The following is a 25,246-nucleotide window of genomic DNA, read 5'->3' on the forward strand; positions in this document are numbered from 1 at the left end:
CTTCAATATTCACTCCGTCCACCACCAATATACAGTGGCAGCAGTGGTACCATCTTATCAAATGCACTGCACCATTCGCCTTCGTCAGCACCTTCCAAACCTGTGACCACCTGCACCTGGAAGGACAAGGGCAGCAGATGCATTGGAACATTGACTGCAGGTTCCAAGCCATGCTGTCCTGGAAAGATATCACCGTTCCTTCACTGTCATAGGGTCAAAATCCAGGAACTCGCTACCTAACAGTATTGTGGGTGTACCTACACCAAATGCACTGCAGTGATTCAAATAGGCAGCTCACCACCATTTTCTCCAGCAATTATTGATGGCCAACAACAACTAAGTAGAAAACGCACATCCAATGGGCAAATTTTAAAAAAAATTGACTTGTGTTGCAATTAGTTTTTAAAAAAAGTCATGGAAATACATACCGGAGAGACAGCGTTTTAAATTATAGTCAATTTGCAATAGAACGGTGACTGATCTGTTAGACTATTAAATCTATTGTATGAAATCTCAACGCTTACATATTGTTAACCCCATCCTTATTTATACATTGAAAAATGTTTATGAATGCTTTAGTTTTTAAGCGATTTTAATAACGCAGTCGTTTGCTCAGGAGACACCTTACTGCTGACCAGAATGAAATTACATAGATACAAATATCATGGTGGGAGGTAGGCCACTGGTTAATCAGCATCAAAAGGAAAAGACCTGTATTTATATAGAATCTTTCACAAACCATCAGGCAACCCAGAATCACTGCTCCTTGTACTAAAATACATTTCCTTTAGGGGGAGCATTCTTTATTTCAATTCCATTTCCATGACTTTGTGAACTTCCTGTAGCTGTCGACCTCCAGGTGGGTCTTTAACCTCAAGTAGGCAGCAGAAACACTTTGACACCACTATCCTGGCTAATTATCCGTTTGCCTACAGAACACCAGTCATTGTATGTCCAAAGTCCATTGTGAGTAAACTATTTTCAGGCATTCCTAATCTATATGGGTTGTATAAAGCTAATTTTTAATACCTGTAAAATCGATGTCTGTGCATTCTTTTTCTTCCTTTTCAAGTGACTTTGTGACCATTTAACACCTATTTGCACTGTAGACCACACTCTACTGGTTCAGGATAGCTGTGTGGTTATGCCAGTGGATAGGCTCGGCAGGACTTTGTGGCATACATAGTTAAAACATGAGCAATCCATGTGGTATATGTTGCTGCGAATCAATATGTGGGGTTGGGCACAAAGGGAATCGAGAGATTTAGGAACTGGGCAGGAAGCCATGATCTTACTGAATGGTGGAATGGACTTAAGGTGCCCTCTGGCCATTTCCTAATGCTGTTTTATTTTTAAAAGATGGTATAGATATTTGAAAAAAAATTATTCTGGGTGTGTGCGATTCACTGGCTAGGCTAACGTTTATTGCTCATCCCTAATTGCCCTTGAGAAGCTATGTGGCAGGCTCCTTTGATGAAGTGGAAATTGTAATACCTGGTAAATTAGTCTGAGCTAAGAATGGCTAACCTCAGCTTAGTGTCCTGCTGAATGCGTGTAAATAACACATTTAGACGTTTGATGGTGTTGGTGTCAAAGGCTTGGTATCAAATATTTTATTCCCCGATTGCCAGTAATATTTACTGTAACATTTGGGCACATAACTGAAATAATGGTGTATTTACAAGCTGACTCTCTCCCAAATCGTTCCAAATGTTTTTTTTTGTTGTCATTTTTATTTCATGTTCAGGAAATAAAACTGAATCCAGTAACTATATTGGGAACGTTCTTCAGAATCTTCCAAGCCAGTTAGTGCGGACTGAAGCCAACAAGATGAGTTATTTTGGCCAAGGTAAGGCTTTGATTCAGATAATAGTCTTTAACCATCCGACACAGAAAACTAGAGTCACAACAAACTCATTCTATGTTCTTTGTGGGAACCAGAATTGGCCACCAAGGCAGAATGTGGAAAGCGTAAGACATCGGAACAGAAATTAGGCCATTTGGCCTAAACAGGATGAGGAAGTGGCCAGATGTCACCTTAAGTCCAATCCACCATTCAGTAAGATCATGGCTGATAAGTTCCTCAACCCCATTCTCCCACTTTCTCCCCGTAACCCTTGATCTCTTTGATAATCAAGAACCTATCTATCTCGGTCTTAAATGTACTCAATGACCTGACCTCCACAGCCTTCCGTGGCAGTGAATTCCATAGATTCACCACTCTCTGGCTGAAGAGAGCTCTTTGATAATCTGTAAAATTTACTTCAGAGCAGAGTTTTTAGGACGGTGCCTTTTTAATGTGTGTGCACGCGTACTGATGTACGGAGTGTTAACGGGCAAACTGTATTTTTGGGACTGTTAGGCAACATGATCCATGAGTTAGCTGTATAATTAGCAAACAGTACACTGTGGAGACTGAGCAGATAGGGAAGATGGGAAATCAATCCCTCAGATTTCCCTGCTGCGTGTCCTAAAGTGATTGAAGAGAAGCATCAGAGGGCAGCTAGGCTTATATTGGAATGATCATGGAATTTCAGGATTTGTATGATTTTATGGAAATGGAGCCCAGTTAAGCGATGCCTCAATTTTACAACTTTCACCCTTATTTTCAAATCTCTCCATGGCCTTGCTGCCCCCTATCTCTGTGTATTCCTCCAGCTCTTCAATATTGAAATACCCATTCCTCTAATTCCAACTTCTTGAGTTTTCCTTATTTCAATCACTCCACCATTAGTGGACGTGCCGTTAGAAACCAGGGCCCTAAGTTCTAGAATTCCTTTCCAAATCTCTCCTCCTCTCGACCTTGCTTTCCTCTTTTAAGACACTCCTTAAATCTGACCTTTTTGACTTTTTTTTTGGGGTGATCTGCCACATAATTTCCAAGGTGCTATATTTTGTTTCACAATGCCCTCCCACCATGAAGTGCCTGGGATGTTATTAAAGAGGCTATAAAAATGCAAGTCTTTTTTGTAATGATGTCATGACACAAGAGCGCCACAATGTGGCGCCACATAGTCTGGACAGATTGGTTTAGTTCAGTTTGGCAAGTTCCCAGTTCTCAGCCACAGGAAATGAGAGGAAGGCACTGAGTTGAACGAGGCAGTGCATTTCCAGAACAAGGCAGTGCATTTAGCAATGAACAGGTTGATAGCCCAAAGCAAAATATGTTCAAGTCTTAGCAGCAAGGTGTCCACCTAGTCAATTCGAAAGGGAAGTCAATAGCGAAGGAAACAAAATGAGGTTACAAACACACAAAACCAGAAGTGGTCCCTTTCCAATCACTAAATTTAACACTGTTAGTTCTGAAGGAGAGTCAAGATGTTAATTCTGTTTCTCTCTCCACAGATGCTGCTGAGTTTCTTCAGCATTGTCTGTGCATGTTTCATAAAATCATAATATATTAGATATTCTCTAGTCAACCTGTTCAGACACACCTCTGGAGCAGGTGGGACTTGAATCCAGGGTCCTCTGGACCAGAGGTAGGAACACTGTCATTATGCCACTAGAGCTACAAGGTATCAATGTATTTAACATCATGTCCTGTAAAACCGTTTAGGGAACCATTACCCAGCAGTGATTTGTCCCAAATTGGCCAATTATTGAGCAGAGTTAAGGCTCACTGTCCACTTAGGGACATTAGGCTAGATCTCGAAGGTGGAGGATCATCAAAACAGAAAATAGGAGCAGGAGGAGGCCATTCCACCTTTCAAGCCTGATTATTCAATATGATCATGGCTGATTATCCAACTTAGTAGTACTCTGTTCAGGCTTTGCCCCATACCCTTTAATCCCTATAGCCCTAAGAACCATACATGTCTCTTTTTGGAAACAATAGGAGGCCTCCCAGCACTGAGGGAGCAGCAGAGAGAGAGCATCTCTACCTTGAGGTGACATCTCAAAAGACTTAGCAATCAGGTCACTGCTGTGGAGGGGAAACCAGACAATTTGGAGTTGGAGTGCAACGCTTGCCTGAGATGGCCTAGGTCTCAGTGCCTTGGGACCACAGTGGCTGGAAAATTAACAATTTTTGGGCAATTGACTTTTAGTATCCCTCTAAGAGTAAAAGAGGCCATTGAGTCCACACCAGCCCTCTGAAGAGCATCGCACCCAGACCCAGCCCCCTACCAGATCCCTGTATTTCCCATGCCTAATCCGCCGAACCTGCACATCCCTGGACTATGGGGCAATTTACCAAGGCCAATCCACCTAACCTGCACATCTTTGGTCAGTGCGAGGAAACCAGAGCACCCGGAGGAAACTCACGCAGACACAGGGAGAATGTACAAACCTAACATAGACTGTCACCCCAAGGCTGAAATCAAACCCAGGTTCCTGGCACTGTGAGGCAGTAACTGTGCCATCATGCCACTTTAATTTCTATGAAATGGTTCCACTTGTAGGTGGGCACTCTGCCTCCATAAAAATGACCCTGGGGATCAAATGGTGCCAACAGCCTACAGTCATTCACTCATAACACCCACTCCCCATTCGGGTCTGTGCTTAACCACATCAGGAGATAAAACTCTGGGCCACAGTGTCCACTTTAATCTAAAACAATTGCAAAAACAAGTAAGTTTCTTGCTTAACCATGTATTCTTAAAGAAGCTATTATGTTCTAATCAGATATCACTTTTTTTTAAAGAAGGTATAGCAAACATCTCCATAAATAATGCCAGGGGAGTTCAGGTCGGCAATAATAACACGATGAATATTGGAAAACAGGTTTTCAATACAAAAAAGAAGAGTGGCTCCAAAGTTTCCAGGCAGATACAAAGTGCTATGCAATTTAATATTGATGGTAAGTCAGAATTTTATACTTGCAGGTAAATCAATTAACTGCCTATTGTTGCAGAGAAAGGAAATGCAGTTAAATTAACAATGGTGCAGATTTTGAGGTTGTAACAGCTCAGTAATGGAGCTAACTCAGAAGAACCCTATAGTGTATACAAATGCACAGGTCAACATGGAAATTTGGGAAATACTGTCCAATATGTCTCGTTCACCCAAAAGCTCCTCAACACAAGGATTTCACTGAGTGACACAGCATTCAGATAAACGAAGGGTGAGAAATTGCTGTACATTTTCACTGGATTCTCACAAAACACTCCAGAAAAAAGTAAGTTCTTGTTCTTTCAAGTTAAGCGACATTCTAGTAATGTAATAAGTCTTAACTACTACCACAAACCCTCACTGCCTCTGAAAACATAATGTGGAGGTGCCGGTGTTGGACTGGGGTGGACGAAGTCAGAAGTCACATAACACCAGGTTATAGTCCAAGAGGTTTATTTGAAACCACAAGGTTTTGGAGCGTTGCTCCTTTGACAGGTGGTACAGAAACTGAGGTCTTGTGGTCAAGCCTAAGGAATTGGGACTTTTTGATTCAGAGGGTAGATTGATCGCTTGTGCATGCATTTTTATATCTTGCATAAAACCCACCTTGTTAACATCTCACTGCCCCACTCCCAGTTATTGAGTCTTTTCTCTAATAACTCACCATGTGCTGATTCTGCTTCTGCACCAACGCCACAACTGAAGGAATCTTAGATGCAAACATACCAAATAGGTGCGTTTGTAGCCTCTTCAGCCTCTCAAGCCTATTCGTCATTCAGTAAGATCTGTTTGTGTTTGGAATTCCACATTCCAATCTACTCTGATAACTCTTTAACCCCGTGCCTAACAAGAATTGATTCACCTCTGTCTTAAAACTATTAATGTGTCCAGCCTCTGCTTCCTTCTGCAGCAGAGAGCTCCAACATTGCATTATCCTCTGAGGTGAAGAACGATTCCCTTCCTCTGTGTCATAAAAGGGTGAGCCCTAATTTTAAAACAGTGTCCCCTAGGTCTGGACTCCTGCTCAAGAAGAAAGATCCTTTCCATATCGACCTGGTCAACAACAGGCATGACCTTACACATGACAATAAAGTCACTCCTCATTCTTCTAATCTCCAGTGGAAACAAGCCCAGTCTGTCCAACTCAACCTTATAAGACTTAAAATTGCATTGAATATAACAAATATCAAAACAACAGAGCAATGCCTGAGTGAAAATAATCTATAACGTGTGCTTCCAACTGTGGTTTATAAGAGGTCAACTGTGTTAAGGGTATGGAGTTATAGTCAGCCCATCCAGGCCTTGTTAACTGTCCATTGAGCAACGCATTCAGCTCCTATTCCCTATCTCTGCTCCTGGAACCTGGCAGGTTTCTTTCATTCAAGTATTTCGCTCCAGTTTCCTTCTCGTGGATATCGAGTTCCTCTATGCAAGCAAAAAGCTGCAGGTGCTAAAGATCTGAAATAAAAATGGAAAATGCTGGAGAAACTTGGCAGCATCTTTGGAGAGGGAAAGTTGTGGCTGGGGGCCAGGGTTAGGTATTGGGTGGGAATGGAATGGAATGAGGAGGAATATTTTGACCCTGGCATAGGAAATGGGAATGTCAGGGAGTTCATTTTGTAGGTGGTACACACTGTAGCCCCAGTGTGCCAGCAGTGTTGCTACCTGTTGCAGAATTTTCAGTCTCCTGTGGGATTTATATCTCCCACAGAGTTTCAGGGCAGCAGTAACTAACCCTCCTCAGGGTTTGGATGCTGGTGAGGGGGTTGGCTCAATATCATGTGGAGGTGGTAAGGCTCTCCATTATTAACTGTGATTTGATTTGATTTGATTTGATTTATTATTGTCACGTTATTCTAGGTACAGTGAGAAGTTTTGTTTTGCATGCAGTACAGGCAGATCACACGAAACAAAGTGCATAGGGTATTAGAACAGAGTGAGGAATATGATGTTACAGCTGCAGAGAAGGTGCACAAGGAGTGAGGCCAACATTAACTTTGAAATTTGAAAGGTCCATTCAGAAATCCAGTAACATGGGGAAAAATCTGTTCCTGAATCTGTTGCTCCGTATGCTTAAGCTTTTGTATCTTATGCCTGACACAAGAGGTTGGAAGAGATTATAACCAGAATAGGAGGGGTATTTGATGATGTTGGCTGCCTTTCCAAGGTAGTGAGGAGTTACATAGAGTCAGTGGATGAAAGGTTGGCTTGTGTGATGGACTGGACTGTGTACACAACTCTGTGTAGTTTCTTCCAATCTTGGGCAGAGCAGCTGACATACCAAGCCTGATGCATCCAGTTAGAATGCTTTCTATCGTGCATCTGTAAAAATAGGTGCTCTTACGCCACTCTTAGAGCGCTGTAAATGGTTTTTCCTGCAGGTTTGTTTCTCTTTTATTGAGTCCTATTGAAGAAAGTGACACTCACTCTTGGTTTATTGTTTCCTCCGTTCTCAGATAATACCCCAGTTCGAGAATCTCACCTGGACCTGCTCCGGGGAGAGCTGGGCAAAGATTGGAAACACTGTGCTCGTAAGCTGGGCTTCAGAGAGTCTGAAATCGATGAGATTGATCATGATTATGAAAGGGATGGATTGAAAGAAAAGGTTTACAAAATGCTACACAAGTGGCAAATGAAGGAAGGATCCAAAGGTGCTAGTCTTGGCAAGCTCGCTCAAGCCCTTTGTTCATGTAACAGATATGACCTGATTCGCAGTTTACAAAACTGTATCTAAATTTACTCTGTTCCAATGTAAGGCATCTGGCTGGAGCTGGACCTGACTCTTTGCAGCTTTGGTGTCATATTTGACCCTGAAATGAGTTTCTGGTCACATACCTCACTGTCACTAAGACCACCCATTTCCACCTCTGAAGTATTCCTTGATTGCAGTCCTCTCTCAGCTCATTCGCAACTTGCCGAAGCTTTTATCATCTCCAGACTTGTCCAATCCGAGTTCGACCAGCCTTCAACTTTCTACCCTCTGTAAACTCAAAAGTTGTCCAACCCTTTACTGTCTAAACTCGCATCAAGGCCTATTCCTCTATCATCGCTGTGTTCGCTGGCTCTTACTGGTTTCTGTTTAAGCAACGCCTCATTAGTAAAATCTCAGCCTTTGCTTTTGCCAAGCCTGCGATTACTGAGCACACGTCATAACATTGGTGTAACCTTACCATACAACTCCACTAGTGCAGAGACTGAGGTCTTGTGGTCAAGTCCAACAAGTTGGGACCTTTTTGATTTGGAGGTAAGAATGATCGCTTATGCATGCGTTTTTATATCCTTCGTAAATCTAAAATGCATTTCTATTCTCAAGCCCTTAGAAGCTTTGACATCATTTGCTGACCTTCTCTCTTCTCTCTAGACGTCGGTAATGAAGTTATTGTGTAGCAGCCCCAGTTTAAGGCCTTGTTCCTTTGGACAAATTCTCAGTCATTTTGTGCCTTTGAAATTGAAGAAACTGATCTTCAAAGGTGTGTTAATGCGGTCATCGAGCCAAATTTAGCTTCGCCTTCACACTCCCCCTTCACGTGGCCCATCTCACTGCCCTGCACCCTCGTCACTGTTTGACCTGCCACCACAGAGCAGGGTGGTAGACAGCTGTTTGTGTGACTGAAGGCTGGTATTCCGTGACATACAACAGGGTCGGTACTGGATCCCTTATTGGTCACAATGTGTATACGTAAATGATAAATGAGAAAATCAGAGGGATTAGTAAGTTTGTGAATGACAGTAAGATTAGACGGGGAGTTGGTCAGATGAGCAGATTAATGGCAGGTGGAATTTAACTCTGAAAAGTGTGAAGCGATGCACTTTGGAAGAAGGAACAAGACAAGGGAGTACTCATTGAATGGCAAGACAATAGGAAGCTCAGAGAAATCTCGGGATCCTTGTCCGCAGATCCCTAAAGTCATCAGGACAGGGTAATAGCTGGCTCAGAAGAGATATGGGACACTTGCCTTTTTCAGTTGTAGCATAGATTATAAGAGCTGAGAAGTTATGTTGGAGCCGCACAGGGCTTTGTTTAGGTCACAGCTGGAGTACTGTGTGCAGTTCTGGTCTCCACATGATAGGAAGGATGTGATGGGGTGCAGAGGAGATTCACCAGGATGTTGCCTGGGATGGAGCAGGTTACAAATGAAGCGAAGCTGCATAGGCTCAGGTTGTTTTCTTTAGAGCAGAGGAGGCTGAGAGGGGACCTCATTGAGGTGTATAAGAATTATGAGGGGCCTGGACTGGATGGATAGAAAGTAGGGGCATAATTTTAATGTGAAGGGCAGGAGGTTTGAGGGAAAAAGTTTTCACCCAGACGGTGGTGAGAATCTGAAATGCACTGCCTGGGTGATCAGTAAAGCAGGAAACCTCTCAACTTTAAAAAGTACCTGGATGAGCAGTTGAGAACAATCCAGGCTATGGGGCAAATGCTGGAATATGGGATTAGTGTAGATAGGTTGGTGCAGACTGGATGGGCTGAATGGCCTTTTCTGTGCTGTATGACTGTCTGTCTCTCTCTCTCTCTCTCTATTACTCACTCACTCACTCACTGTCGTGCTCCCTGAGTGAGGCACAGCAACATCAGGAACACAACAATGGTATCAGCAGTGATGTCAAGCAACAACAATGTCCTATTTGAGTGCACGTTGGTAGAGGATTGTATTTTCTTTGAAATCCTACTGGTGGCATCATCCCTGGCTGTCTCTGTAATTTTCTTCAGCCCCATCACCCTCCAAAAGATCTGGTTGCTCAGTTCTCAACTCTTGAGCATCCCTGATTTTAGCTGTCACAACATTGGAGGCCTTTGCTCTAGCCAACTAGGCCCCATGCTCTAGAATTCCCTCTCTGCTTCTTTACCCTTCATTCCTCCTTTAGGACGAATCAACAAAAGTCCTCCTGATTGACCCCTGCCCTAAAATCATGTGCCTTGGGACCTTGTACTACATTCAAGATGCTATATAAATGCTTGTGTTGGGGATGGCTGATGGTATGGTCGTGGAACACGTTAAGACTTGCCTTGCTGTTCCATTGTCTAAACTCTTGAACTTTTGGAACTTTGAATAGGTCTTTGGACCCTGAACTTTTGCAGTGTTTGTCTTTGATATGGAGAAATGGTGAATAGTTTAGTCTATTGTATATAGACAGATGTGTATATCAAAGACGCAAATGTCATTTTATATTTGGGAGATGACACTCTGACTCACCAAAGACAGAGCAGATTCAGGCCTGCTGGTTAATGATCAGGTGTTTGAAATTAGTCTGGGCCTGATTTTGAGCTCAGCCCAGTGATACAAGCCTACACAGGTAGGCCAGAGGACAATCATCTCGACCACCAACCCCCTCTCCAGGATTGAGGTCCAGGTCGTGGGCCTCATTGGCAGCAGCAGACCTCAGGGCTGGTTCTGGGAGAAGGCAGTTGCTAAACCTATGGAGTCAGTGGGAGGGCGCTGGGGTTAGTCTCGCTCCTGGTTCCACAGATTTTTCTTTAAAAGTAATCTAAATCGTCATCGTAACCACTGATTATTTGGGCATTGAAAACAAGAGCAGGTGGAGGCCTTTCAATCCCTCTGCTGCTCAGAAAGGTCATGTCTACATTTCTGCTTCAGTACCACTTGAGAATCCGTGTGCTGTTCATCCATGTCTGCTATTAGACAATCAGTGCTTTAATGGTGCATCAGCAGGTTTTAAGCCTTGAGCAATATTGCCTCCACAGACGCTTGACAGATGATCCCCGTGAATTTAGTGATGGGGCATAGCTACTTTCTCAATGGGTCACTAAAGCACACTAAACTACAACTGTGCTGTCTCCATAATCCTTTCATAACAGACGCAATGGGTGTGTCTCTCATTATGTTCCACTTATGAAGGGAAAAAGAGTGTGTGGCAGCAGAGAACCTGCACTTATCAGATTAAAGGTTATTGTGTGGGACAGCCAGGGCAAAAGGCTGTCTTGCCTTCAAGTTGTTTCTCCCCCACATCTTTCTAAAAAAAACATTAGATATTGTAAGGAAGATCCATGCCTTTCCTGTATTTCAGACACACGTCTGGCTGGTCTCCAACATTCTAACTTAAATAAGCCTGAGGCCATTCAAAACTCTGCAGTCTGTGTCCAAACTCATACCAAATACTGTTCACCCCTGTGCTCACTCACTCACATCGGCTCCCACTAAACAGCGACTTGGTTTTATGACTGTCATCCTTATTTTCAAATCCCTCCAGGAACTGTGTGTTCCTCATTTCTGGCCCTTTGACAATTGCCCAGTGTTAATGGCTCCACTATTGGCCTAAACACTGGAACTTGTGCCCTGAACTCCTCTGCCTCTCTTCCCTCCTTTAAGAGGCCCCTTGAAATCAACCTCTTTGATCAAGCTTTTCAAAATTTGACTGAATAGCTCATGTGGCTCAATAACAAACCTTGCTGCAGTTACATAGCGTTTTGGTAAGTATTTTGTACAATTCAGATGTTTGCACTCAAGTAATATCCTTTCTTTCAGAGGCAGTGCAACGAAAGTGCATTAATCTGCTTCTTGGGATGAGGTAGAGGGGAAATTAAATTGAATGGGCTTGTACGCACTTGAATTTAGAGGTGAGCACTTTGAAACACACAAGATTCTGAAAGGGCTTGGTGCAGAGAGAGATCGATTCCCCGGCTCCAAAACCAGGAGTAGTAGTTCATTAGTAAAGCAGTGGCCATTGAGTGAGAATTGAAATACTAATGCCTGAAATCCTTCACTCCCGTAGAAATGTGAATGATCAACCATTGAGTGTATTCAAGACAGAGTTCAATAGATTTCTGAATTCTAACCGTATCAAGGGTTGGGTTGGGAGAGGGGAGCTGACCTTGAAGATCAGCCATGATCGTATGGAATGGTGCAATAAGATTGAGTGACCAATTGGTAAACCCTGCTTCTATTTCTTATGGTAACCACACGAGCTGATATTTTTGTGCATTGTGTATATATAAAAAATATATACATACTATTAATCAATTCACCTGAATTTTTTAAACAGAATTCTGGACAGTTTTGTTCAAAATGTAATTGTTTGAAGTACTTGAAAATATTTTAATACTATGTTTGATTATAATAAACATCATTGACTTACACTGTTATAACGTTTTTAACAATTCTAACATGAAGACGGCTTTGAAGAGTTTCTCTCCGCTGTTACAGTTTGGATGGATTAAAGTTTTACTGTTGTCTTATGCAGATGACTATATTTTATTGGTCACAATCATCACTGCAGTTATAGTGTAATACAGCATATAAACAGACCCTTTGGTCCAACCAGTCCATGCTGAACATAATCCCAAACTAAACCAGTCCCAACTCTTTACTCTTGGCCCACATTCCTCCAAACCTTTCCTATTCATGTATTTATCTAAGTGTCTTTTAAATGTTGTAACTGTGCCCACATCCACCACTTCCTCAGGAAGTTATTCCACGCGCGAACCACCCTCTGTATAAAAATAATTGCCCCTCGTCATTTTTAAATCTCTCTCCTCTCACCTTAAAAATACATCCCCTAGTCTTGAAATTCCCCCATCCTAGGGAAAAGATACCTACCATTAACCCTACCTATACGCCTTATGATTTTATAAACCTACACCACAGGAAAATACCTTTTGGCCCATCAAATGTGTGCTGGTCAAAACCAACCACCTAACTATTCTAACCCCATTTTCCAGCACTTGGCCCATAGCCTTGTATGCCTTGGCAACGTAACAGCACATCTAAATACTTCTTAAATGTTATGAGGGTTTCTGCCTCTACCACCCTTACAGGCTGCATTTTCTTTTCCTTTATTCAATCATGGGATGACGGTGTCCCTGGCTAGGCACCATTTATTGCCCGTCCCTAATTGCCCAGATGGCAGTTCAGAGTCAACCACATTGCTGTGGGTCTGGAGTCACATGTACACCAGACCAGGTAAGGATGGCAGTTTCCTTCCCTAAAGGACATCAGTGAACCAGATGGATTTTTCCTGAAAATCGACAATGGTGATCATTAGATTCTTTATTGTATATGTTTTATTAAGTTCAAATTCCACCATCTGCCATGGCGGGATTCGTGGGTACACCAGAATGTTATCTGGGTCTTTGGATGAATAGTCCAGCAATAATACCACTAGGCCATTACCTACTGTGTCATGATGTTCCAATTCCTATCAAACAAACTGAAGTAAGATTACATGGAGTTTAATACGAAACAAAAGTAACATTTACCAGTCACTATAAATGAACTTATTAGTGGTTTATAAATGATAATGATACAACATCCCATGTCAGTGTTAGACGCTGGTACATGGGACATTAAAGCAGATAGTTAAGCTTACAAGGGGGACAAGTAAAAGTTCTGGCTAAGGTGATGAGAACTGGCCCAAAAATAAGATGCTTTGAGTTTTATTATGCCTGATGTAGAATAGGAAAGGATGATCCGCTATAAATTCACCTGTTGAGCTGAAACACCGAAACGACAGAGTGGCCTCTGTGCTGGCTGCTGCTTCACTTCCTTCTTCATTCACATCCACAAAGGACTTGTGAATAACATTGGACAAACACAGGTCACGTGTCCCTGTCATTCCCGAGAAATTGGCGCTCCTCCTATCGAAGGCCTCTGACATTCCCATGATGGCAAGTGTAGCCCTGAGGTCGTAGCTTCCTTCCAGCTTGAATTTGGGCAGGTTAACAAATATTTCTGAAGGATCCAGATTTTTCACGCTGGTCCATTTCAACAGCTTGTCGTACGTGAGACTCTTCTGCAGCTAAACACAGGAAAACAAATATCAGTGCAATTAGAAATAACTTGGCCTTTTACAGGACAAGGGTGGCACAATGGCTCAGTGGTTAGCACTAACAAAAACAGAAGTTGCTGGAAAAGCTCAGCAGGTCTGGCAGCATCTGTGAAGAAAAAAATCAGAATTAGCGTTTCGGGTCCAGTGACCCTTTCTCGGTTAGCACTGCTGCTTCACAACGCCAGGGACCCAGGTTTGATTCTACCTTTGGGCAGCTGTGTGGAGTTTGCACATTCTCCCCATTGTCTGTGTGAGTTTCCTCCGGGTGTTCCGGTTTCCTCCCACAGTCCAAACATGTGCAGGTTAGGTGGATTGGCCACGGCAAATTGCCCATAGAGTCCAGGGATGGCCAGGCTTAGTGGATTAACCATGGGAAATGCAGGGTTAAAGGGATAGGGTGGGCCTGGGTGGGATGCTCTTCAGAGGATCGATATGGACTTGATGGGCTGAATGGCCAGCTTCTACACTGCAGAGATTGTATGATTCTAACACCACCCTGTGGAAATGCTGGCCTTCCCTACGTTCAAAAACATCCCATTCCTTTCATCTCAGAGTGCATAACGTAGCATAACCCTCGAGTGAAAATCTATTTTAAAAACCTGCTTCTATTACACTTGATCTGTTTAAATTAAATCACATAGCAAACATTACCCTTTAAAATATGAAGGATTGCTACAGAATCAGTCAGCTGACAAATGAGTTTATTCCCTCCCTTCTCTTGTTTGAGGACAAGGAAAACGTTTTGTCTAATGCGATGAGAATAAATGCTGAGAATTTGAGATATTTTAAAACAATCTGTTCAGAAATGTTATTACACACCCGTGGAGAAGTGGGACTTGAATCTGGGCCTCCTGGTCCAGAGGTGGGGACAGTACAGCTGTGCCACAAGAATTAGAATTTTATTGGTTCCCCCAGTGAGGATCTGTGGTCACATTTTCCTTTTCCTCCTTAAGAAAAGATATAGCGGGAGATGAAGGAAGTGTTTTTATATTATAGGTTTATTTTTCTTCATTTAGTCAGTCAAAGCACTCTTTTTTCCCCCTACAACTTCATGACAAGCCACAAAAACACAGGACGATGTCAAACGCGTGCACACACATGTTCTTGCCCTTGTTCTGGCCGGTTTGGCTTTGCTGCCACAATTGTTAACAATCTCCAAGGTTCCTTTCACAGCACCTTCCAAACCTGCCAGAGGGCAGCAGACACATGGTAAGACCACCACCTGCAACTGCCCTTCCAAGGCGCACATCGCCATCCGGAATTGGAACATTGTCGCGGTCTTCCCATTGTTAAACTGTCTTGGAAGCCACAGTGGGTGGAGTTATAATACAGGAACTAGAGCAGCTCCTCATCACCAGGGTAATTTATATTTAGATTTATTTAATATTGTCGCTTGTACCTAGGTACAGCGAAAAGTGGATAATGTTGCCACGTTCCAAAGCTATCTTGGATTACAATTATGAATTCGCAACAGGTGTTGGCCTCACATCACAGGAATGAATTGAAAAACATTACCTTTTCTAATCCGCCAATTTCATCAGGTAACAGGATGATCATACTCAGCTCGTCCTGAGTATAAGGCAGCTCCAGGACATTGGTTGCAACCTCTTCAATGTACGCTGTGTTAAATGTTCCTTTCTGACACATCATTTTCACTGGTTTAGATTCATTCTGATAAAATGAATTTTTTTTTTGAAAAAAGACTCCCATTAGTACCTAATGATAACAACTCAAACCTTTGCCGGAATATTTTTCTGTCAGAAGACAGTACCTTGGTGACAATGAATGGCCTCTCCTCGGTATTATCTTCATCAAATTTCTTCTCCCAATTGCCTTTGAAGTAGACGGCATTCACGAGAACAAGCTTTGAATCCGCATCAACTGTGCCTTGAGCTAACAAGTTCTGGATCTTGCCTAAAATTAAATGATGCAAACATTTATTACAGCACAAGAACTGGCCATTCGGCCTATCGAGTTCATGTCAGTGTTCATGCTCCACACAAGCCTCCTCCCACACCTCTTCATCAAACTCTGGCTTTCTTTCCATCTCATGTAATTATCTAGCTTATGCTGTCTGTTCTGTTTGCTGTCACTACTCCTTATAGCAGCGAGTACCACATTCTAACCGTTTTCTTGTTAAGGAAGATTCTCCTGAATTGCCTATTGCTTAATAACCGTCTTATAGACCCACTCTGATCTCATTCACAAATAGACAGGATGTTTTCATGTTCATTTTATCAAACTCTCTAATTTTGAAGGCCTCTATCAAGTCACGGCTCACTGTTCTTGATCTACCTCACTGCAACGCTTCACCTCACTGCCAACAAGCTCCCCGCTGGAGTGGACCTAAATTACAGAACCCGCGGGAAATTTTTCATCCTCTGTCGCCTTCAAACCAAAACCAAAGTCACTCCCAACCAGTGTCATCGAGCTGCAGTACGCAGATGATGTTTGTATATGTGCAGTCTCAGAGGACGTGCTCTAGACCATCGTCAGCACCTTTATGGAGGCATATGAGAGCATGGGTCTCACCCTTAATATCTGCAAGACGAAGGTCCTCCACCAACCTGGCCTGGCATTGTGGAGCAAACCCCCTACCCAAACATCAAGGTCCACAGGGAGGCCTTAGAGGACACTGACCACTTCCATTACCTCAGGAGTGTCCTGTTGGCCAAAGCAGTTATTGATGAAGAGATCCAGCATCACCTCCAATGTGCTAACGCAGCCTTCAGCTGCCTGAGGACAACAACATCAGATCTGACACCAAGACCATGGTTTACAGAGCTGTGGTGGTTCCAGCCCTTGTTCATGGCTCTGAGACGTAGACTGTTTACAGCAGACACCTCAAGGCGCTGGAGCAGTAGCACCAATGCTGCCTGTGCAAGATCCTGCAAATCGCTGGGAAGAAAGACGCACCAACACCAGTGTACCTGACCAGGCCAACATCCCCAGCATCGAGACACTGACTACCCTTGATCGGCTGCGATGGGCTGGGTATGTCGACTGTGTGACCTACATGTGACTCCCCAAGCAGCTGCTCTACTCCCAGCTTCGAAATGGCAGGCAAGCCCCAGGTGGACAGAGGAAGGGCTTTAGTGATGCCCTCAAGGCCTCATTGTGGAAGTACGGCATTCCCACAGTCACCTGGGAATCACTTGCTCAAGACCATCCAAAGTGGAGGTGGAGCATCTGGGAAGGCATTGTCATCAGGAAAAAATGGAAGACAGGTGAAAACAGGGAAAAGGAGTGCACTGCCACACCAACGCTCCATCCACCCCTTCCCATGACCACCACCTGCCCCAGGTGTAACAGAGCCTGCGGTAGCCCTATTGGAATGTACAGCCATCTGCAGACTCCCCCTGAGAGTGGAAGGGAGTCATCCTTATCTGTGAGGGACCGCCAATGATGAATGAACTATGTCTAACCTTACTGCCTTGTTTTTCCATTCTCAGCTTCTTAAAACAAACCCCTATGCTTTGTTTTCTTTCTTTAATGGCCTCATAGACAGATCACTGACTTGTATGATTTTGGTCAATCATTGGATCCCACTGCAGCTGTACTCACTTCTAATACTTGGAACAAAACTGCAATTGAATGAACAAAAACAGAAGTTGCTGGAAAAGCTCAGCAGGTCTGGGAGCATCTGTGAAGAAAAAAAATCAGAGTTTCCGTTTTGGTGACCCTTCCTCAGAACTGTGTTCCTGATTTACAGCATCTGCAGTTCTTTCGGTTTTTATTGCAATTGAATGAACCTGGCTGGGAGCTTGACAGGGGGTTTAGGAGCCCCTTTGTAACTGTAGTGGCTTTCTATTCAACCAGGGTTAGTGTCCCACGTAGAGAAGCTGGGCAGGTTGATGTGCTGAATCTGTCAGAAGGGTAGCATTTCTAGTAAGACTGGCTGAACTGTGCTTCGATTTCTGTAGTTACAGAAACGGAAGTAAAAGCAGGTCATATTCCAGCAGGTGGAAGATGGTGACCCTCAGCTGCAGTGTAAGTTGGCTCAGGACACCCAGCTGAGCCTCGCTCACTGTGCTGGGATCACAGTCCCCCTCCCTCAGGCTGAGTCTGTCCTGTCTGGCCCTGTGGCCCACATGGCAGTGAACTGGAGCCACTGCTGTTGTTCCCTGTCGGAGCTGCAGGGCAGAGGTGCCACTGTACAGGCTGGAAGGCAGGGAAGTGTGGCTCAACGTGGTTGAAGTCCAAGACAAATGACAGGTTTCAAGAGGCTGGAAATCACCAAAACACCTTCAACATTAACTCCCTGCATCACCAGTGCACGGTAGCAGCAGCATGTACCATCTCCACGATGCACTGCAGTAACTCACCCCCAGGATCCTTTGACAGCATCTTCCAGACTCATGACCACTTCCATCTAGAAGGACAAGGGCAGCGGATGCACCACCACCTGCAAGTTCCCCTTCAAGCCACTCACCATCCTGACTTAGAAATATGTTGCTATCCCTTCAGTGTCGCTGGGTCAAAATCCCAGAACTCCCTTGTTTAACAGTACTGAGGTACCTACACCACGTGGACTACAGCGATTCAAGTAGGCAGCTCACCGCACACAGATAGGGGTGGTCAATACATGGTGATCTTGCCAGCAATACCTACAGCCAGTGAATGAATTAGAAACACCAAGAGCAAAAGCAATCTCTCAGAAGGATTTCCAGCCTCTTGCTTAGACAGGGCTGCAGCTCCATGGCCTCCCCATCTAGCAGCTTCACAGAGGGGGTTCTATTCTGCTGTGCTTTCACCCAGAGGACCCTTTGAGAGTTGCAGACAGCGGATTGTTAAAGCCAGAAAATTGGGTACAACTCAAAGGAAATGAGCTGCCTGACAGCTGGTCTGTAAACCCAACTGGGTCAAGCTTGCTAAAGGGTGACATGATGGTGGGTTCCTAACACAAGTGTCACTTTTTGGGGCTTTAACCACTCTTTCTCCAAATCCCTTCGTTCTCACACACCATACCACATTAGCATGGACCCAAGCCAATCTCCAGTTAAATCTGTGTCCTTCGTTTCCAAAGGAATACCTGCCCTTTGCACTCTTTCTGCTAGGGTGTATATAAACCTTTTCTTAAGAGGAAATAAATGTTAGATTCATAATTTAATTGAATCGAAGATTTTAGGACTGCTTAGCGACAGTTCATTGACACACCGACACAATCATTAGCTTTAGTGACTCTATGTAATAAATAGACATTTTACCCTCTGTCTGCCCTTCCACCCAAGCGTTGATGTGGACTCTGGCCTCTTCTGATCTTTCTGCAAAATCAATAGCAGCGAGTTCTGCTTGATAGAACTTTGACATGGATTCGAGATACTCCTGTAAAATCAATACACAATGTTCTGAAGGGAAGATAATACATGGAACACTGTTATCTCTGTTCTGTGTCAGGATTCAGTGAGCGTGTGCACAGGATAAGATAAACAGCCTTACATTTTGACATTCCATGTAAATTACGATAAAACATGCTTGCACTGTCCTCAGCTCAGATAAGAAAGGTTTGCTGGATATGACTATATTTGAGACATTACCTTATTGACTTATTCACTTCATTTGTTACATGCAGTAACTGTAAATTTAAACTTGCACCAGTAGAGACATGCAAGACATTTGCAATAAAATTAGATTTTCATTGCAACGGTTTTTCCTTTCATCCTCAAGTTATGCCATTCCATCCCTCTCATGCCACCCCCCACCTCAGCCTCTTCCCTATGCCATCACCAACGTAGCTCTCTTGTCCCATTCTATCCCCATCCCTGTTCTACACCCATCTTCCCTCCCCCCACCCTTTACCATGTCTCCTCTCCCCCCTCCCCAACCCCCTTCTCTCTCATGATGCACACCACTGCTCATTATATTTTGTGTATAAAACTGAAGGGGGGCACCTGACTGGGATATGAATTTTGCTGCTTTGATCGCCATCCTTAAAACAAGTTAGGCAGGCTTGGAAACTGAAACTTATTAAACCCGTTTGATTGAAAAGCTTCATCAGAGATGCGACTTTCTCCCAGGTACAGTCCATGTATAAATGAACTGAGGTGAGTTTCTCACTCCATTGTCTGCATTTAACGGAGGTGACACCAACAGCGGTTGGCCAATGGGAGTGCATCAGCTCTGCTGCACTGCAGCGCCTCCCAGGAGGTTCTGCCGGTATGGCACCCACCCAATGCCAAAGATCATCACTGGATCCCAGCTGATATTGGTCGGTTGGGGGCTGGGGGACGGGGGACGGGGGGAGAGAAAGAGAGAGAGAGAGAGAATAGGACCCCGGTGAGGGAAACGTGTCAAGGTCACGTTAAAGATAAGGTCTACTAATCAATTGATCATTAGAGATTGACCACTCTGTGAGTTTAGTTGATTTATAAACAATAAAATGTGTTCCAAGTTATGAAGCAGAGTTCACAAACCCACAGCAGCGTGGTGGAGTTGCTATCATTGTATACACGCAGCCCAATGATGTCCTCTCTCTTAAAGACACAGTCCACATTCAATTGACATCAAGGTTGGCTCTCGGGAGTGTCCGGACTTTTCCCTAAATCAGACACACCAACCCCACAGGGTTAACCTTGTGCTCCCTGCATGGCATGTGACCTGTTGCCCTGCAGGTAAATTGGCAGCAGTTTGCATTGACTGGTAACAGACCTTCCTGCCCTGGACTTAATTGGTACAAGAGTGGGAGGGCTCTGACCTTTGCCCTCCCATCTGAATAAATGACAGCTCCCCCCGCCAATCCCCTGCTCCCAAACCCATCACAGAGAGGGGCACTAAATTCTGTCCCATATAATTTCAGGGTCAAACAGCCCAGATAAAGTGCAATTTCCTATTTTATCTGAGCCCTTCTCCTAAAAATGAAGCCTTTGGGAAAAAGAGATCTGTGCGTGAGAACAGCAATTACTTAAGCAAGCTGCCCCTTCGTTGGATATTCAGCTCCATGAGTTCCACTGTGCAACCCACACAACAGATAAAGCTATAACAAAGGTGAAGATTTCATTGGGTTTTTGCTTTTCATTGAACTTCCTGAAATACTTAACAGCCTATGGAGAACATTTGAAATGTTATGCAGAAAACGTGACTCAGTGGTTAGCATTGCTGTCCTCACAGCTCCAGGGAGCTGGGTTCAATTCCAGCCTTGGGCAACTGTCTGTGTTGAGTTTGCACATTCTGTCTGTATCCTTGCGGGTTCCCTCTGGGCGCTCCAGTCTCCTCTCACAGTCCAAAGATATGCAGGTTAGGCGGATTGGCTGTGCTAAATTATCCCATAGTGTCCATGGACGTGGGTTAGCCATGGGAAATGAAGGGTTACAGGGATAGGTGGGGGGGTGTTGGTTCTTGGTGGGATGCTGTTTGGAGGGTTGGTGTGGGCTGAATAGCCTGATTCCACACTGTAGAGATTCTATGAATTTGCACACAGCAAGCTATGTGCAAAGATAATCTACTTTTATGATGTTGACGGAGATAAATATTGGCCAGCACAGCGGAATAACTCCCCCACTCTCCATCAAAATAACCCCAAGGGACTTTTTCTGAACATTCACCTGACCAGGCCTCAGTTCAATGTCTCTTCTGAAAGTCAGAATGGGGTCATTCTGTTTTTTCACTCCCAAAATGAGAATTATAATAACTGAAAACTTTTCCTTTTCTTATCTAACAGTCCTCTACTACATCTTACACAGTGCAAGTCGAAGCTGTTATCTCTGTACAGGCCATTTGCCACCTTCAGCAGATTGGCAGTGTTGAGATTCTTCATATCTGACTGCAACTTCTGGAATCCAGCACAAACATTTCCAACGCCACCAAAATGCAGCACCTGCAAACAACAACATGCATAACAATCATTGCTAAAATTTAAAACACGTCTCCATTCCAGCAGTCCTCTGAATATATTCATAACCGATACAGTCTCTCTTCATATGTCAGCCCTGCCATCCCAGAAATCAGTTGGGTAAATTTTCCTTGCAGTCCCTCCATAGCTCAAACATACTGTCCCAGTGTCAGGATTCACAGTTGGACAACATGATCAGATCATTCATTCAGAACTACCTTTCCAACCTACTTTGTGATAGTCACATATAATCTAAATGGGAATGAAGATGTAATTGATTTTGATGAGGGTATTCATTAATTAGGTCTACATTTGAGTGGTTATCATCACCTAGTATAGAGTCATACAACATGGAAATAGACCCTTTGGCCCAACTCGTCCATGCTGACCAGGTTTCCTAAACTGAACTAGTCCTATTTGCCTGCATCTGGCCCATATCCCTCTAAACCTTTTCTATCCATGTACCTGTGCAAATGTCTTTTAAATGTTGTAACTGTATACAACTCAACCACTTCCTCTGGCAACTCATTCCATATATGCACCATACTGTGTGAAAAAGTTGCCTCTTAGGTCCCTTTTAAATCTTTCCCCTCTCACCTTAAAATTTGGACTCCCCTACCAAGAAAAAGACCGTGGCTATTTACCTTCTCTATGCCCCTCATGATTTATAAATCTCTATAAGATCACCCCTTAACCTCCTACGCTCCAGGGAAAAAAGTCCCAGCCTATTCAGCCTCTCCTTGTAACTCAAACCCTCCAATCCAGTAACATCTTTGTAAATCTTTTTTGCATCAATTCCAGTTAAACAATATCCTTCCTGTAGAAGGGCAACCAGAATTGTACGCAGTACTCCAAATGTGGCTTACCAATGTCTTGTACAGCCCAACTCCTACTTTCAGTGTTCTGACTGACGAAGGCAAATGTACCAAGTGCCTTCTTCACCAACCTGTCTATGATGCTTCAAGGAAGTATGTACTTGCATCTCTAGGTGTTTCTGTTTGACAACACTCCCCAGGACCCCACCATTAACTGTATAAGTCCTGTCTTGGTTTGGCTTACCAAAATGCAACACCTATCTAAATTAAACTCCATCTGCCACTCCTTGGCCGAGTGGCCCAATTGTTGAAGATCCCATTGTACTCAGAGGTACCCTTCTTCACCGTTCAGTATACCACCAATTTTGGTGTCATCCACAAACTTACTAATGAAGCCTTCTATATTCTCATTCAAATCTTTTACGTAAGTGATGAACAACAGTGGACCCAGCACTAATCCTTCTGACACACCGCTGGTCACAGGCCTCCAGTCTAAACAACAACCCTCTACCACCACCCTCTGTCTCCTACCATTAAGCCAATTTTGTGTCCAATTGGCTAGCTGTCCCTGGATCCCATGTGATCTAACCTTACTAACCAGTCTACCATGTCAAAGGCTTTGCTAAAGTCCATGTCTGATTTCATTTATCTTCTTCGTCATCCCTTCAAAAAAAAACTTAATCACGTTTGTGAGACACAACTTCTCATGCACAAAGCCATGGTGACTATCCCTAATCAGTCCTTGCCTCTCCAAGTGCATATAAATTCTGTCTCTCATAATCTTCTCCAGCAACTTACCCACCAGTGACACAAGTCTCACCGGTCTGGCGCAACATTAGCAACTCTCCCGTCTTCTGGCACCTCAGCCGTGGCTGTCGATGATACAAATATCGCTGCTTGGGGGTCCCACAGTTTCTTTCCTAGCTTCCGACAATGTCCTGGGATACACTTGATCAGGTCCCAGGATGCACCTACCTTTATGTTTTTTAAGACCTCCAGCACCTTTCTTCTTCTGTGGTTCCACACATAGACAACCTCATTGATCTTTAGGAGGCCCTCTTGTCTCCCTCGTTACTCTTAGCTCTTAATATACTTATAAAATCTCTTTGGATTCTCCTTAAGCTTATCTCCCAAAGCTATTTCATGTCCCCTTTTTGCCCTCCTGATTTCTCTCTCAAGTGCACTCCTATACCCCCTAAACTCTCAAGGGATTCACTTGGATTCCAGCTGTCTATACCTGACATATGCCTCCTTTTTCTTGAATAACGTGTAATGAGCTCCTGGGTGCTCCCGCTCTCCATGAAGAAACCTACTGGAAGCAATTCTGAAGAACAGAATTAATCTACATTCAGAGAGGCAGATATTAATCAAGGACAGTCAGCATGGTTTTGTTAACGGGGAGGTCGCGCCTAATCAACTTGATTGAATTTTTCAAAGATGTGACCAAGTGTGTAGATGAGGGCTAACACAGTGTGGAGCTGGAGGAACACAGCAGGCCAGGCAGCATCAGAGAAGCAGGAAAGTTGACATTTCAGGTCAGGACCCTTCTCAGTCCCGACCCAAAACGTCAGCTTTCCTGCTCCTCTGATGCTGCCTGACCTCCAGCTCCACACCGTGTTATCTCTGACTCCAGCATCTGCAGTTCTTGCCATCTCTGTAGACAAGGGCAATGCTTTTGATGTTGTCAAATTGGACTTCAGCAAGACTTTCAATAAGATCATGCATGGGAGACCAATAACCAAGGTAAGAGTTCATGGGATCTAAAGAAATTTGGCAAATTGGATCTAATCATTGGCTGATTGGAGGGAAGCAGAGGGTGAAGGCTGGTGGATGATTTTCTGCCTGGAGGTTTGTGTCTAGTGGAGTCCCACAGGGGTCAGTGTCGGGGCCTTTGCTGTTTGGTGTTTACATAAATTATTCAAACTTGAACATAGAAGGAATAAAACAAAGGATTGTGGATGCTGAAAATCTGAAGCAAAAACAGAAGTTGGTGGTAAAATCCAGCAGCGCTGGCAGCATCTGTGGGAAGAAAGCAGCACTTTGATGAGAATCCCCACATTCAATGTTAACGTGCTTCCTCTCCACAGATATTCCAGATCTGCTGAGTTTCTCCAGCAATTTTTGTTTTTGATGTTGAATATAGAAGGGTTGATCAGCAAGTTTGTTGATGAAAAATAACTTGTTGGAGGTGGTATATAATCAGGAGAATAGTTTTAGATTACATGAGGATACAAACAGGCTGGTCAGATGGGTTGGTCAGTTGTGAATGGGTTTCAATTTGGATAAATGTAAGGTGATACACTTGGGCAGGACAAACAAGGCAAGGGAATACATGATGAAAGGTAGGACCCAGGGAAGCACTAGCATCAGAGGGAACTTGGTGGGTATGTCCACTGAGCAGAGGTGGATAAAGTGGATAAGAAGGCATATGATATGATAGAGGCTTTGCAGTGGGGTTCTTGGAAGCCTACAACCCAATGGTCTCAATGTGGACTTTACGAGCTTCAAAATCTCCCCACCCCCAACCTCATCCCAAGACCAGCACCCCCGCTCATCCCCACCTCCTTGACTTGTCTGTATTCTCTCCCACCTATCACCTCCTCCCACCTCACTGATCAATCCCCACCACTACCTACCTACACTCACCTTTACTAGCTTCATCCCGCCTCCTTGACCTGTCCATCTTCTCTCCCACCTATCTGCTCCACTATCTACCTGCTATCACTGCCCCCCCCTCTCTATTTATTCCAGAGACTCCTACCCCTCCCCCATTTCTGAAGAAGGGTCCTGATGAAATGTTAAAGGGTTAATATTTGTTCTGCTGACATGTAAGAAATTAGGTGCTAAGCTGTGCTGTGGGTGCCTCTGTCTCGCAGACAAAATGTGGTAATCTAATTATGAGACAACAAGGTGCAGGGCTGGATGAACACAGCAGGCCAAGCAGCATCATAGGAGCAGAGAGGCTGACGTTTCGGGCCTAGACCCTTCA

The 25,246-nt window shown here is 44.0% G+C and overlaps 2 protein-coding genes across 5 annotated transcripts in view; one reads left to right on the forward strand and one right to left on the reverse strand.

Moving 5' to 3' along the window:
* ripk1l (receptor (TNFRSF)-interacting serine-threonine kinase 1, like) overlaps positions 1-12,021 on the forward strand; it is a 171,643-nt gene extending 159,622 nt beyond the window's left edge. For both annotated transcript variants that reach the window (XM_048610290.1, XM_048610296.1), the window contains exons 10-12: positions 1,748-1,849; positions 4,643-4,798; positions 7,287-12,021. In XM_048610290.1, coding sequence (XP_048466247.1) covers positions 1,748-1,849; positions 4,643-4,798; positions 7,287-7,564 — 536 coding nt within the window. In that variant the 3' untranslated portion in view covers positions 7,565-12,021. The remainder of the gene's footprint in view (positions 1-1,747; positions 1,850-4,642; positions 4,799-7,286) is intronic.
* Positions 12,022-13,002: 981 nt separating this feature from the next.
* LOC109931680 (serpin B6-like) overlaps positions 13,003-25,246 on the reverse strand; it is a 44,521-nt gene continuing 32,277 nt past the window's right edge. For all 3 annotated transcript variants that reach the window (XM_048614899.1, XM_020530952.2, XM_020530951.2), the window contains 5 exons: positions 21,290-21,427; positions 18,822-18,939; positions 15,386-15,528; positions 15,130-15,285; positions 13,003-13,584 (listed from right to left, as the gene is read on the reverse strand). In XM_048614899.1, the coding sequence (XP_048470856.1) occupies positions 13,180-13,584; positions 15,130-15,285; positions 15,386-15,528; positions 18,822-18,939; positions 21,290-21,427 (960 nt within the window). In that variant the 3' untranslated portion in view covers positions 13,003-13,179. The remainder of the gene's footprint in view (positions 13,585-15,129; positions 15,286-15,385; positions 15,529-18,821; positions 18,940-21,289; positions 21,428-25,246) is intronic.

The sequence above is a fragment of the Rhincodon typus genome, chromosome 2 (genome assembly GCF_021869965.1).
Source record: "Rhincodon typus isolate 14 chromosome 2, sRhiTyp1.1, whole genome shotgun sequence".
NCBI classification, from domain to species: Eukaryota; Metazoa; Chordata; class Chondrichthyes; order Orectolobiformes; family Rhincodontidae; genus Rhincodon; species Rhincodon typus.